General features: G+C 31.1%; 2 protein-coding genes across 2 annotated transcripts; one reads left to right on the forward strand and one right to left on the reverse strand.

The window, feature by feature from the left end:
• Positions 1–317: 317 nt before the first annotated feature.
• On the reverse strand, positions 318–1,748 carry LOC148206756 (uncharacterized). Its single transcript, XM_088108709.1, has 4 exons — positions 1,636–1,748; positions 1,245–1,553; positions 1,044–1,149; positions 318–965 (listed from the first exon to the last, which is right to left on the reverse strand). Exons 1-4 carry the CDS (start codon positions 1,746–1,748, stop codon positions 318–320), a joined length of 1,176 nt encoding a protein of 391 aa, XP_087964835.1.
• Positions 1,749–7,617: 5,869 nt separating this feature from the next.
• LOC124821075 (B3 domain-containing protein Os01g0234100-like) lies at positions 7,618–12,177 on the forward strand. The gene is made up of 8 exons (XM_047292884.2): positions 7,618–7,822; positions 7,909–8,132; positions 8,418–8,480; positions 9,128–9,159; positions 9,251–9,407; positions 9,502–9,708; positions 10,887–10,974; positions 11,072–12,177. Exons 2-8 carry the CDS (start codon positions 7,974–7,976, stop codon positions 11,815–11,817), a joined length of 1,452 nt encoding a protein of 483 aa, XP_047148840.1. The 5' UTR covers positions 7,618–7,822; positions 7,909–7,973; the 3' UTR covers positions 11,818–12,177.
• The last annotated feature ends 734 nt before the right edge of the window (positions 12,178–12,911 follow it).

Raw genomic sequence — 12,911 nt, forward strand, 5'->3', positions numbered from 1 at the left:
ATAAATTTCAGAAAGCTCTCTGGCAATACCTAATAAATTATATCTACCCTACGCCTAATAATCTATGTCATCCAGCCAAATACATCACACATATAAATGAGTTCGGATCTTATTACCTTTCCAAATGAGAGAACAAGCTAATAAAGAGTCACAATTCAGAAAGGTAACTTCTCCTTCTTAACCTGAAACTGAGAAATCAAACATGTGGTACATATCATTTACCTTTAAGAAATCAAGCATGAGTGAATTATACATGCATTGAAAATAATTGAAAATAATAAATGACTATTAATTATATTTTCAACTCATACATTTGACTAATTGATATCCTCGTCTAAATGGTTTGTAGCCAATTGAACATATTCATTGTCATTACTATAAAATTTTTCCAACTCTTGATCTTGGTATGGTTCGTTTTCATATAACTCTTCTTGTACCTCTTCTCCCATTTCATACAAATCTCTTGGCTTTAAATGCACAGCAACACTCCATCCTTCATTAACCACATCATCAACATAATATACCATTTGTGCTTGAGATGCCTCAATATAAGGTTCATGTTCTTCACGGTTTCCAATATGAATAAGTCTATGAAAGTTAACACAATTAAAATTCCATTGATCCTTTTTATATCCTCTCTCTCTTGTAGTATCTACCCACTTACACTTGAAAAGAACAACTTTGAATCGACCATAATAATTAAGCTCAAGAATATCCTCCAACTTTCCATAATAGGATAAGTCTGCTTGCCTTAAGTTCCTATCAACAGTACTTGAAACACAAGCTGTATTAGATGTTAAAAAGACACCACTATTTTGTGTTCTCAATCCCTCATCACGAGTCAATGTTCGAAATTTGAACCCATTGATGTTGTAAGCAGTAAATCTTCTAGCATTATCCAATGGACCTCGTGCTAGAAACTTCAAGTCAGTAGACATTGAATTTATTGTTTCTGGATTCATAATCTAAACAAGGAAATAATGTTAGACATAATTAAAAGATAACTTGGTAAGTAAGAGAAAGTGTTCTATTTGATCACCCACCCGCCTTTGAAACCAATCAACAAACTCTTTAAACACTCTAGTTTCTATCTCAGTAGTTGAAGGTCGCCTTCCTCTTGATCTTCTTTTTATTAGATCTCTAAATTCACTACAAAAATTAATTACATTAAATGCATAAAATACAAGAATAATGTGGTTCAATTTGTTTAACTACAAATCACACACTTAATGTAGTGTACTTACTCAACAAACGGTGTGACTATCGCACAATTTAAAAGCACATATCGATGGGCTTGTAGCTTTTGCATATGAGTTAAAGTAAACATTGAGGAACCTCCTACCACCTTCCCACCTAGTGGGAATATAGATGACACAAAACACTCATTATCATTTGGGTTATCACAAACACGTCGTTGTCTATTGAACCTTGTCTCTATATCTTCAATGTATCTAGAACAAAAAGTAAGAGACTCTTCAGCTAAGTATCCCTCAGCTATAGAACCTTCTGGTTGTGCCTTGTTTCGTACAAAGGTCTTTAAATGACCTAATTCCCTATAATAATGATAAATAATTACATTAAATAAATTGGACACATATAATATCATACCTTGAACTAAAAGTAGTTAGCAATTACCTCTCTATAGGATACATATATCGATAATGAACTGGACCTCCAAGCTTTGCTTCCTCTACCAAATGAACAGTTAAATGAACCATAACTGTGAAGAATGATGGTGGGAATAACATTTCTAAGTGGCAAAGTGTAACCACAATACGATTTTGAAGCATTTCAAGGTCTTCAAGATTTAAGCTTTTACTACAAAGGGCCTTAAAAAATGCTTCATTTATCATTGTTTCCATTGGATTTTCAAAATGAAATGTCTCTTGTGACTCATCTTCATTTCTAGAAATATCTTGTCTTTGCCTCTCACCATGAAGATTCCAAATAACATAATTTATGGGAAATTGTTTTAAAATCAAGTGCTCCTCAACTATGCCTCTAGCTTGCCATTTCACAAACCCACATTTGGGGCATGGACATCGAATTGTGTCTCCAGAGGCCCCATTCTCAAAAGCAAAATCTAAGAATTTTTGCAAACCAATTAAGTATTCAACTGTATTTCGGGGCTTAGTTATCCAAGATTTATCCATTCAAAAATATTCCTAAGCAAAATAAAATACACTAACACATGAAAAAGAATACAATATTCATGGAAAATACAAATAAATAATGAATTAGAAAAAATGAAATACTTGTTTCTACTAACCTTGAAGCGGTGAGATTGCAATGCTTAAAGAAAAACCTGCAACATCAATTATGAAAAAGGAAAATAATTGTTGAGGAAAGAAGGAAGGAAATGTGAGTTGGAAGAGAAAGATAGTTTAATGTAATTTTGTTGCTTAGTGTTCAAATAATTATCACATCCATTTGCTAGCATCAATGTGACATGGAAATGCCCACATTTTAATGCTGTTTATTTGTCCTCAATTTTAATGATAAAATGGAATATCAAAGCAATATTTTGTTTCCTAATTTAATTAATTGCACAAGTCCAAATTGTTAAAAAACAGAGTGAGAGGCTCGCTTTAGTGGATTCAAGCACGTCACTTGATCCCATCCTCACCTGTAAACAATAATATTAATCCAAAAAGTACTTGTTCATAAATCAGCTTTTATGATACTGATAAATTATAATTCACTTGTGAATGATAGTTTCTGAAAAAAAAAACAGAAAACGGAAAGCAACTGGGTGAATGTTTGGAACCTATTTTTGGATGCTAAATATACTTCTAGAGTGAGATATTTTTATCTTTTATGCAAAACATTTTATAATGGACGCAGTTAACAGACTCGTTATATCTTATGCTAAAGGATTTTTGGTTCTACCTAGAGCCACAGTTAACAGACTACAGAGCTAGACTTCAATAAATCATGACCTAGTGTGCTTCAACAAAAAGATCTAGCAAGTGGTTCAGTGAAAAATAGGTCTGAATAAAGTTGAGAGTCATTAAACTTTAAACCATAGTCATATGTGAATTTTGATGAAAGTATTAGTTTTTTAGGTCTGAATATTTAAAATAAAACATTATCTCATTACAAGATACATCACAGTTTAAACTGTGAACTTATGAACTAAACAAGCCTGCAATCTCAATATGGTCTAGAGTCTAGATGTCAGTATATATCAATCAAGTATGCAAGCCTCAATAATAAGAACCAAACAAATAAAAAATGAACAAACATAGGAATCATTGTTAATATCTCCACTGCAAGTGCAGTTGGCAAAGGATAAAGAGTAACAGTATCTATAGGTTTTTCATTGCTTAATTAACAACTGAGCTTTGGATTTTATGTGGGATACAGGAATCACAATTTCAACACTACTTGCACTAGGTTCACCTACATACATACATACATATACATATATATGCATACATATACATATATATGCATACATATACATATATATCTATATATATATATATATATATATATATCTATATATATATATATATATATATATATATCTAGATATATATGTATATATATGTATATATATATATATATATATGAAATCATAAACACAGAAGATGAGGATGATGATCCCTTGGAAAAGTGTTCAACTCATCTCTTATACTAAGGATAAGTTCCAACCTAAACCTAAAACTAGCTGAAGGAATAACCAGCCGCTCATATAAAGTATTTTTATTTCAGATTATAACTTCCTAAACAAATATAGGAATACAAGTATAGAGTAAAAATTCAACAAAAGATTTAAAAAACCGGATTCCAAAACAAAACTCCCAATTAATTGGATGGAAAAAGACCAGCTAGAATATAATAATAGGATGCAAAACATTTTAGTTTATTATAATGCACTAAATAATAAACTACAATAATTTCACATATGAAAGATATTTGTAATAGAAGAAAAGAAGAGGATTACAAATTTATAAGGCGACTATTGAGAGCTTTGCATTCCTGAATAATTTCGTCCTCATCAAGAAGTTCATCCAAAGTAAAGTTATCCCTGTCCAAAATGGTCTCCACCTGCAATATAATACACCAAATAAATAGTAAAATCCCCATACCAATAGGTACCTATATCACTTCAAAAATTAAATTAAATAAATTTATTCTGGTCCCCAAGAAACAGTCAATAAATATTGGTTTCGAGCCTTTACACACCATCACAAGGGACACCCTCACATGTATGCATAAGAATTGAGCACATTCAATTTTTTTTTCTTACATCTTTTTGTTCTCTAACATGCTTCTCTTTTCCATTTTGGATGACATAGTGTCCTCTCATTACAGATGTTACTACTTAAGTTTTTTTTCTACTAAACTTAATTTTACAATAAAAATAATCCTCAAATTAATATTATATTTGCATGATGACCTGTAGCATAATATATATATATATAGATTATGAATGTAAAAGTTAATACACATTTTTTCCTTTAACTATTAGTAAAACGCCAATTACATACTTAACTCCTTTTACATAAACAATAATAATAAGTATATATATATATTGTCAAAAGGTAGGACGGGTACGTAATCGAAATGAAAAATATAACTGTGCATTAATCTGCATTAGTATAAATACATATTTCAGTTGCAGGAAATATAGTAATTGACAAGGTCCAGAAGACAATAAGAAGTCCTCCTAACTACAAAATAACAGAAGAACTAAAAGCAACGAAAACAAGCCCTCCAAAACAAGACCTCTTCAGTGAGGAGTATGATGCACTTGTTGAGTACAATTAACTGATTTATGTCATGTACAATTAACTTCACAATTGTCAGATTTAACTTTCTAAATATTACTGATAGTCTGAAACCTTCGAATATTTTCAAATAACTAATCTGTTTTCAGAAATAAAATTCACACATGTGTAGTCAAGAACTATATCATATATGACATAATTCAAATTGCATCAAACGGAAGGTCATTGAGATATGTGGTCATAGCAGATAAGAAATAAAATCATGGATTTGAAATACTATATCAGCATGATGACCTGTAGCATAATATATATATATATATATATATATATATATATATATATATATATATACTTATTATTATTGTTTATGTAAAAGGAGTTAGTATGTAATTGGCGTTTTACTAATAGTTAAAGGAAAAAATGTGTATTAACTTTTACATTCATAATCTATATATATATATATATATATATATATATATATATATATATATATATATATATATATATATATTGTCAAAAGGTAGGACGGGTACGTAATCGAAATAAAAAATATAACTGTGCATTAATCTGCATTAGTATAAATACATATTTCAGTTGCAGGAAATATAGTAATTAACAAGTTCCAGAAGACAATAAGAAGTTCTCCTAACTACAAAATAACAGAAGAACTAAAAGCAACGAAAACAAGCCCTCCAAAATCTTCCCCTATCCATTATGGAAAAACATGATTGAAACTGGGAAGAAGATAACCCACTAAAGTGAAGCAGAATGAACTCAATAAAACGTTGCACCAAATAAAAGCACAAAGAGTTGTAGAACGATGTACCTCCGTGACGTTATGAGCTCCGCTGTCTGCCGGTCCGCAGAACCCTCGTTGCAGCTTCGTCCACCGACTGCAAATCTGAAAGGAAAAGGAAACACGGGCAATCCAAAGGAGAAATGAAAGAAATGAATGACAACAGGAAATAGAAGAAGGAAGAAAGGAAGATTGCGTACCTGCGAGGGAGAAATCGGATGGAATGAAGGGGGAACTGATTTTGCGGATGGAATTAAGGGGGGAATTGATTTTAGGGTTCAGTGGTTTAAGCAGATGGGTTTAAGATATGAAGGGAATAAAATTTTAGGATTGTTAAAAGAAAACTTACTGTAAAATTTTTAGAGGGAAAAATGTAAAAGAATTAGTAAATGAAGAAAAAATATATATTATTATTTGAGGAGGTTATAAACCTCTCTTAAAAGGAATTAAAACTCCCACAAACATTGTTAGTTAAATAATTTAAATTAAACATCTTAAGTTGTGTTAATTTGAGGGGGTTTTTTATACCCTCTCCAAAATAACCCCCTCTAAATAAGATTTTTTTTGTAGTGATAACTATATTTGAACTCTTTTTGAATCCAATTTAAATTGGATTAGATAAAGATTAAGTATACTTTGTCAATTAGATTAAATCTCATGAAATCGATCTAATAAACTTGATTAGTAAGTTTATTAGACATGGGTCAGGGTGACTCAACTCGACCTGTTAACTTGAGTATAGTCTCATCTCAGCATTAGTCACAATTGACTTGAGTCAATTTTGACCTAATCGACTTGTCTTAACTGGAGTTTGTGTCATCTCATCTTTACCTTTGACATGGACCTACTCATCTTAACTTTTGGTTGAGTCCAACGCGTCTTAATCTTTGGCTCAGGTTGAGTCTTGTTGACCTTCAGTTTGAATCGACTCAACTTAACCTTTAATCTGAGTCAATTCCACTTGATTTTTCGGACTAGACCAACTCAGCATGACCTTTGAACATGGTGAGTCTTTTCGACATTTAACCTAAATTAACTCAATTTAACTTTTGATTTAGACAGATTCAATTTGGACCAACTTAGCTTGATCTTAAATTTAAACTAAATTAATTCAACTTTGTTCTCAATCACCTTGCTAAACTTAAACCTATCTTAATTTTGAAATAAAAAAAATCAATCTAAATTTGATTCCTAATTGATTTAAAATGAAAAAAAATTAAATAAAAAGTTATTTAAATAGTCTTAAACTAATATGATTTTTAATTATTATAAATTGAAATTCACAATGTTTCAATTTTCCAAAGGAATAAAATAAAAAGAAGGAACAAATGGAAGTAAATATACTTATAAAATGAGGAGGAACTTTAACATACTAGGTTTTTTTTTTTATATTTAGACCTTCCTAGCTTGTAATTATACCTCCCTTACTATTTTATATTGTTATCTCTAAAAAGGTCATTTTTATTTAAAAGTAATATGAGTTTTATCTTTTAAACCATTATTACATCCTATATCTTCACCATTCATTATGTCATATTTTTGCAACATTCCTTCATATCTTTTAAACTATCTTTTTTATTAATATTCCATTCAGACAACTCTAGCCCCTTTATTTTGTGATGGGTGCACATGTCATGAAATTGTGTTTTTAATTAGCCAGAAAGTATTTCGGGAATCATGTTACTTTTCTAAATATAATTCTAGAAAGTACTTTTAGTAATATTTAAAATATCCATATTTTAAAATATTATAACAACGCTCTATTTTGTATTTTTTTTTATGTTTATTTTATATTTTAATATTATCATTTTACTATTTGGATTTCAAGCTATTTTTTTACTTTAAAATTATTTTAGATTTTTATATCAATTTGCATTCACTTTCTTTTATATATTTTATACTGGTAATATTTATATTTTTTATGTGTGTTAGCTGTTTTATATCTGTTAGAAATATTATATATATATATATATATATATATATATATATATATATATATATATATATATATATATATATATATATGTATGTATAATATTAGATGAATGAACTAATACAATCCCTAAATATTTTGAGCATGGAATGCTAAGGAGGTAGTTAGACAGGTGTTAATTATGTCTCTGATCTCATATTTCATATTTTGAGGTGGTTTTAAAATCTAATATTTCCAATGTTCCTACATTGTATTCCATTCCATTGCAAAATCTGAAGTCTGGTTGTCAATTACCAAACAATTTTTACAACAACACCAACCCAAAGACACAACATCTAAGGCGGTGGATATCAAACGGTAGTGGCTCATTTTGTTTTTTCTCGCTGGTCAACCGATCCATCCATGATGCAAACTTTTTTCTCTTTTTTTTCTTTTGTTTAAAGGTGGTGGTGTTTAAATCGTTCATTCACATTTGAAACTGAAAGGGGGCTATCTGATAAGGCTGAAAATGGTGGTTACTGATGAAAGGAACCGCGATCGTGCGAACAGGAGGGATGTGGTGGAGCTAACACAATATGATCAAGCTGTAACTGTAGCATATTATGGGGAGGAGTTGCATGGTGGCGTACCTCTATCTCACTTCTCCAGAATCTCTCCTTTAAACATGGTTTTTATTCTATCTTCTGTCTACATGGTTTTACTTTTTTTTTTTTTAATTTAGTGTCTGTTTTGCACGTTGGGGAACAAAGGCTTGGGTGGACATCTTCATTTATCTTCTTTCCCTTACATAGTTTCAATTTTTCATTTTGATATAAAGTAGTTCTTTTTAATTTCATTTATAATATCAGTATATGGCCAAACTAGGTGAGATTCTTTTTGCTGTAGGCTTCTCTCTGTGCTTCCTTTTCTGAATTGATAGTGATGAGTTGAAGTCTTGTTGCACTGTTTGCAGGATAAACAAAACAAGGTGGTGGAGAAGAAATACAAAATATTGAATAATAGTCCGACCAAGCAAGTAAGATTTTTTTTTTATTTTTTATTTGTTTTATGTTTCGTGATGGCTTTTATGGTGGACTTGTAAGATTTCTGCCTTTGGTGAACTCGTGTAATTGTTTCTTTCCTTCATAGTGTTTTTATAGCAAGAGGTAATATATGTTTGACAAGCAAATTATTTTTGTCGCCTACAATGGAGTATTTGAGTGTTTGATTTGGTATCAATCAATATGCCCCCATTTTAGTTTAGACTTCATTGAGGAATTTGAAAAGACTTTTTTCGTTGAAAATGTGTATCCAAACACATTATATGTTTGCATTAGAGAAGATGTATGATGCAAGGGATAATACTATACAAGTATTATGTCTGTCTAATGGAAATTGTGATGGAAAAAACAACTTGAAATACTTGCAGAAAAACAATGCTTTTAATTGGTTATAACATAGGCAACTTAAACTTTACTGATAATAATATCCAGATAACGTTCGAATGTAAGTATTACATTTCCTTTTTAGATCCAAGTTTAGACATTATTATGCAAGTGTATTGTAAATTCTAAATCAACCACGCTTCATAATGTACAACTTCTGTATGAGTTAAATGGATTGCAGCACAGTTAACTGAAAATTAAAGTCTAATTGGATTATTTCTATCAAATGCTTCTACAGGCTACGTGTGCTGAGGCTCAGAAGTTTTCAAGGTAAGCAAATCAGCATACTGCTGTTTAGATAATAGATTTCTCCTTTACTTGACTTCATTACGGTAAAATTTATCGTGGTATTTGCTTCCAGTTCCATGAAGGCTGCAGTAGAAGGAACATCCTCTCGTGGTGAGGTTATGTCATCTGCAGTTCTTCAAGCAGAGGAGGTCCAATCAAATTTGAGACCAGAATTTCCTAGTTTTGTGAAGTCGTTAGTTAGATCACATGTTGCTAGTTGTTTTTGGATGGTGAGTATCTTGATACACTGAAACAAAAAATACTTCTATTTTAGAAACCTTATTTCATTACGTTTCACTCGTGTATTCTGATTTCCTTTTGCAGGGCCTTCCTGTGTCCTTCTGCAAAAGACACTTACCGGATAAGGATACAACAATCATTTTGGAAGATGAATCTGGTAAAGAATACAATACAAAATTCATTGCCTGTAAGACGGGATTGAGCGCCGGATGGAGACAGTTTTCTGCTGTGCACAAATTGCAGGAGGGTGATGCGGTGGTCTTCCAATTAGTTGAACCAACCAAATTTAAGGTGATGCTTTTGATTTTTTTTGCTTAAATTTTTCTAGTGGTATTCACATTTCGATCAGAGCATGCATACTATGTTGCAATGAAAAAAGGTAACAATGGCTTGTATATCACTTGCCACTTTATCTTTGTGTTAGTTAGGCGCATGTCAATGTAATGGATACAATCATAACAAATCCAAATTTTCTAACAATTGATAAATATAATTTTGGGGTCACCTGGTTATTGGGTACTAATCCCTTGTGGAGGTCAATGCTTTTGAAAAGATAGTTTCCATGGGTCCTAAACATTATATCCAGATGATAAAAGACCATGATGTATTGCATTAGCAATATGCTTTGACAGTTACATTGTTTATCAATCATAAGTCCCTAACTGATTTGGAGGTTTAACCACTCTCTCCCTTACCCTTTGTTAGAGTTCAGGGGTAAATCCCGCATTGTACAATAAAAATGATTAAAGACTTATGCCATATTGATGTTATCATTTATCAACAAACAGAACTATTTTCTTATAAAAATAGGAAAAAAGAAACATATATGCTATCTCTGAAGATTTGGACAATGACAAATAACTTATTTTCTTGAGACTGGTGTGTTGTACGTGTTGTTTTAGTGAGGGAACACTTGCAACTAAAGAAAAATTTAGGAGGCCATAAGGCAACAGTTGTGGGGCTTAGTTGGATCAGGCAAACTTGGTACTGCTAAAATGATGGTCATACCCTGATTGCTATGGTTATCTTCGTAATATCATTTGGAGTTGTATAGAAGGTCATGTGGTGGCAATGATGCAGCTTCATGGTGAAATAGGGCACTGTTACAATGACAACTGCTCCCTGATTATTAAGACAATTATCCTCTGAATCTCTGCTAAAGAGTGTTCAAGTCCATGATTATGCCCAAGAATCATTCTGAGCATTGGGGGGAGTGGGTCACTATACCATCTTTTCTCTCTTTAAAGGCAAAACACTTATTGTATGTTTTTGGACAATAGCTGGAGTTAGTAAAAAGCTTCTTTTTTAACTTTCATAGATACCATTTTTCCTTTACTTTGTAAAAGCTGAATTTGTTGTTGTCCAAATGAAACTGGTCTCTATGTTGATTTTCAGCAAACTTAAACAAAACTTATTTTTAAGCTTTTCTTTAGGTCATGCCACCACTTATTGTTGTACTTGATTTTCAGGTTTATATAATAAGAGCTAATAATACGAGGGAACTAGATGGGGCCTTTCTGAATTTTGATAGCTGCACAAAACAACAAAAAATGGGAGGCAAGACTTGTTTCTCTATGCTTTTACTTTCTTTTATTATATCAAATCATGAATGATTGTGGATTTATGCATTCTTTGTTTTGCTCATTGCTCTCAGGCAAAGATAACATGGATACTGATCTTACATGCAATAGCTCAAAGAGAAAACTTGGAAAATCTGTCCCACTTGATATCCAAAAGAAAAGAAAGGCAAACTCGTCGAGATTGAGACCTAAGGTTATGCCATCAGTAGAACAACCTGAAGATGGTAGTGAGGAAGCTCTCTCAGAAGTTATGGAGGAGTTTAGAATGCTTGAGTTTGAAGATGTCAGTGGCTTTGAAAATTTTAGCATCATCGTTGATGGAGTGTCAATAGATGCTGAGTTCCCTGACGATGTTAGAAACAAGTACTACAGGCTATGTTGTAGTCAGCATGCATTTCTTCATGAGAATCTGATCAAGGGCATGAACTATAAGCTGGTTGCTGGAATTATATCTGAAACTGTCAACATTGCCGATGCCATAAAGGTTAGTATGCTATGCACCCCACGTTTTGAATTTGTCAACTGGGACAAAACATTGCTAGCCTTCGAGCATCTGGGTATGAATGTTGAGTTTCTAAGGATCCGATTACGCCGGCTTGTAAGCATTGCTTATGAGGAAAATGATGTCTCAGAGGTCAAAAAGTACTTAGCCTCTAGAAACGAGTACAGTCGGGCGGATGATGAAATAAGGAACATAGAAGAGAAGCTCGAAGAATTGAAAGGAGCATGTAATGGTTTTGGTGCTTATATTGGGAGTTTGAAGGGCAAAGCTGAAAATTATCATAATAAATTTCGAAGAGAGGTCCATGCACCTTGGTGAAACTTTATATTTTTTGAGAAAATGTGTGCATGTATATATTTATTGGCTCTCATGGTTAAACATAATCTCTGGATCCTGTGACCTTAGACAGAAAATGTCTATTGTAGTATATGTTGTGCAATTATGAGTGGCATTTATCATAGCCATTAATTTTCCAGTGTTCGTTTTTTGATAGTGGGGTAATTTAAGTACTCCTAATCCTTCTGCCATTCTGCCATAACTAAAAACAAGAATGGAGCTAGTGCGTTTGGACATTTATGGAACTCCTCATTTAGGACTTGTATTGACAAGCACTCATATCATGGTTGATTTTATGTATAAAAGCCAAGTGTATGCAAAGATATTATACCTATTTATTTACTCTGAGGGTTATCCACTTTTGATATTACAGTTATGAAAAAAGAATTTGTGCCCCTTGGCCATCTCCCATCTTTATGAAATTCAGTCAAAGCCTTCATAATAACATATGTGAATGTTTTCCATAACTTTATCCTAAGTTATGTAAAATTAATCATTTGTAGGCTGGGATGAATGTGGTTGATCTTTAAAGTAAATTCCATCTTCATTGATATATTAAATGGATATGAAATTTTTGTCACGTTTCCGTCTAAAAATATCAAATATATATATTTCTTTAATATCAAATATCAAGAATTAAATTATGATTATAAAAATATCAAATAATTAGAAAATTTCCAAATAATTAAACAAAAGAATAAAAATAATTAAATGTATACTTAAGAAATAATTTATGAAACTAAATAAAAATAATAATATAAAAAATTATTAAAATTTACTAACACATTATATATTTTAATAAGTTAAAATAAGAACAGATCAAAAAGTAAGACTAATATATAAATTAAAATGTATATAAAAACAAATAGACACACTCATTTCTATCCCATATCTAAACTAAAAAGTCAAATATAAATATAACTAAAAGACTATATTAAGTTATTTTAACTAAAATAAAAATTGAATTAAGAAAAAAATGTTAAGAATTATATTAAAAATCCACAATAATATTGAAAAAAAAACGTATTTAAACTTATTTTAATGATTTATTTTATTATAATAAAGAAATAATTATT

Source organism: Vigna umbellata, chromosome 1 (assembly GCF_029865625.1).
Source record: "Vigna umbellata cultivar VRB3 chromosome 1, Vumbellata_1.0, whole genome shotgun sequence".
Classification (NCBI taxonomy): domain Eukaryota; kingdom Viridiplantae; phylum Streptophyta; class Magnoliopsida; order Fabales; family Fabaceae; genus Vigna; species Vigna umbellata.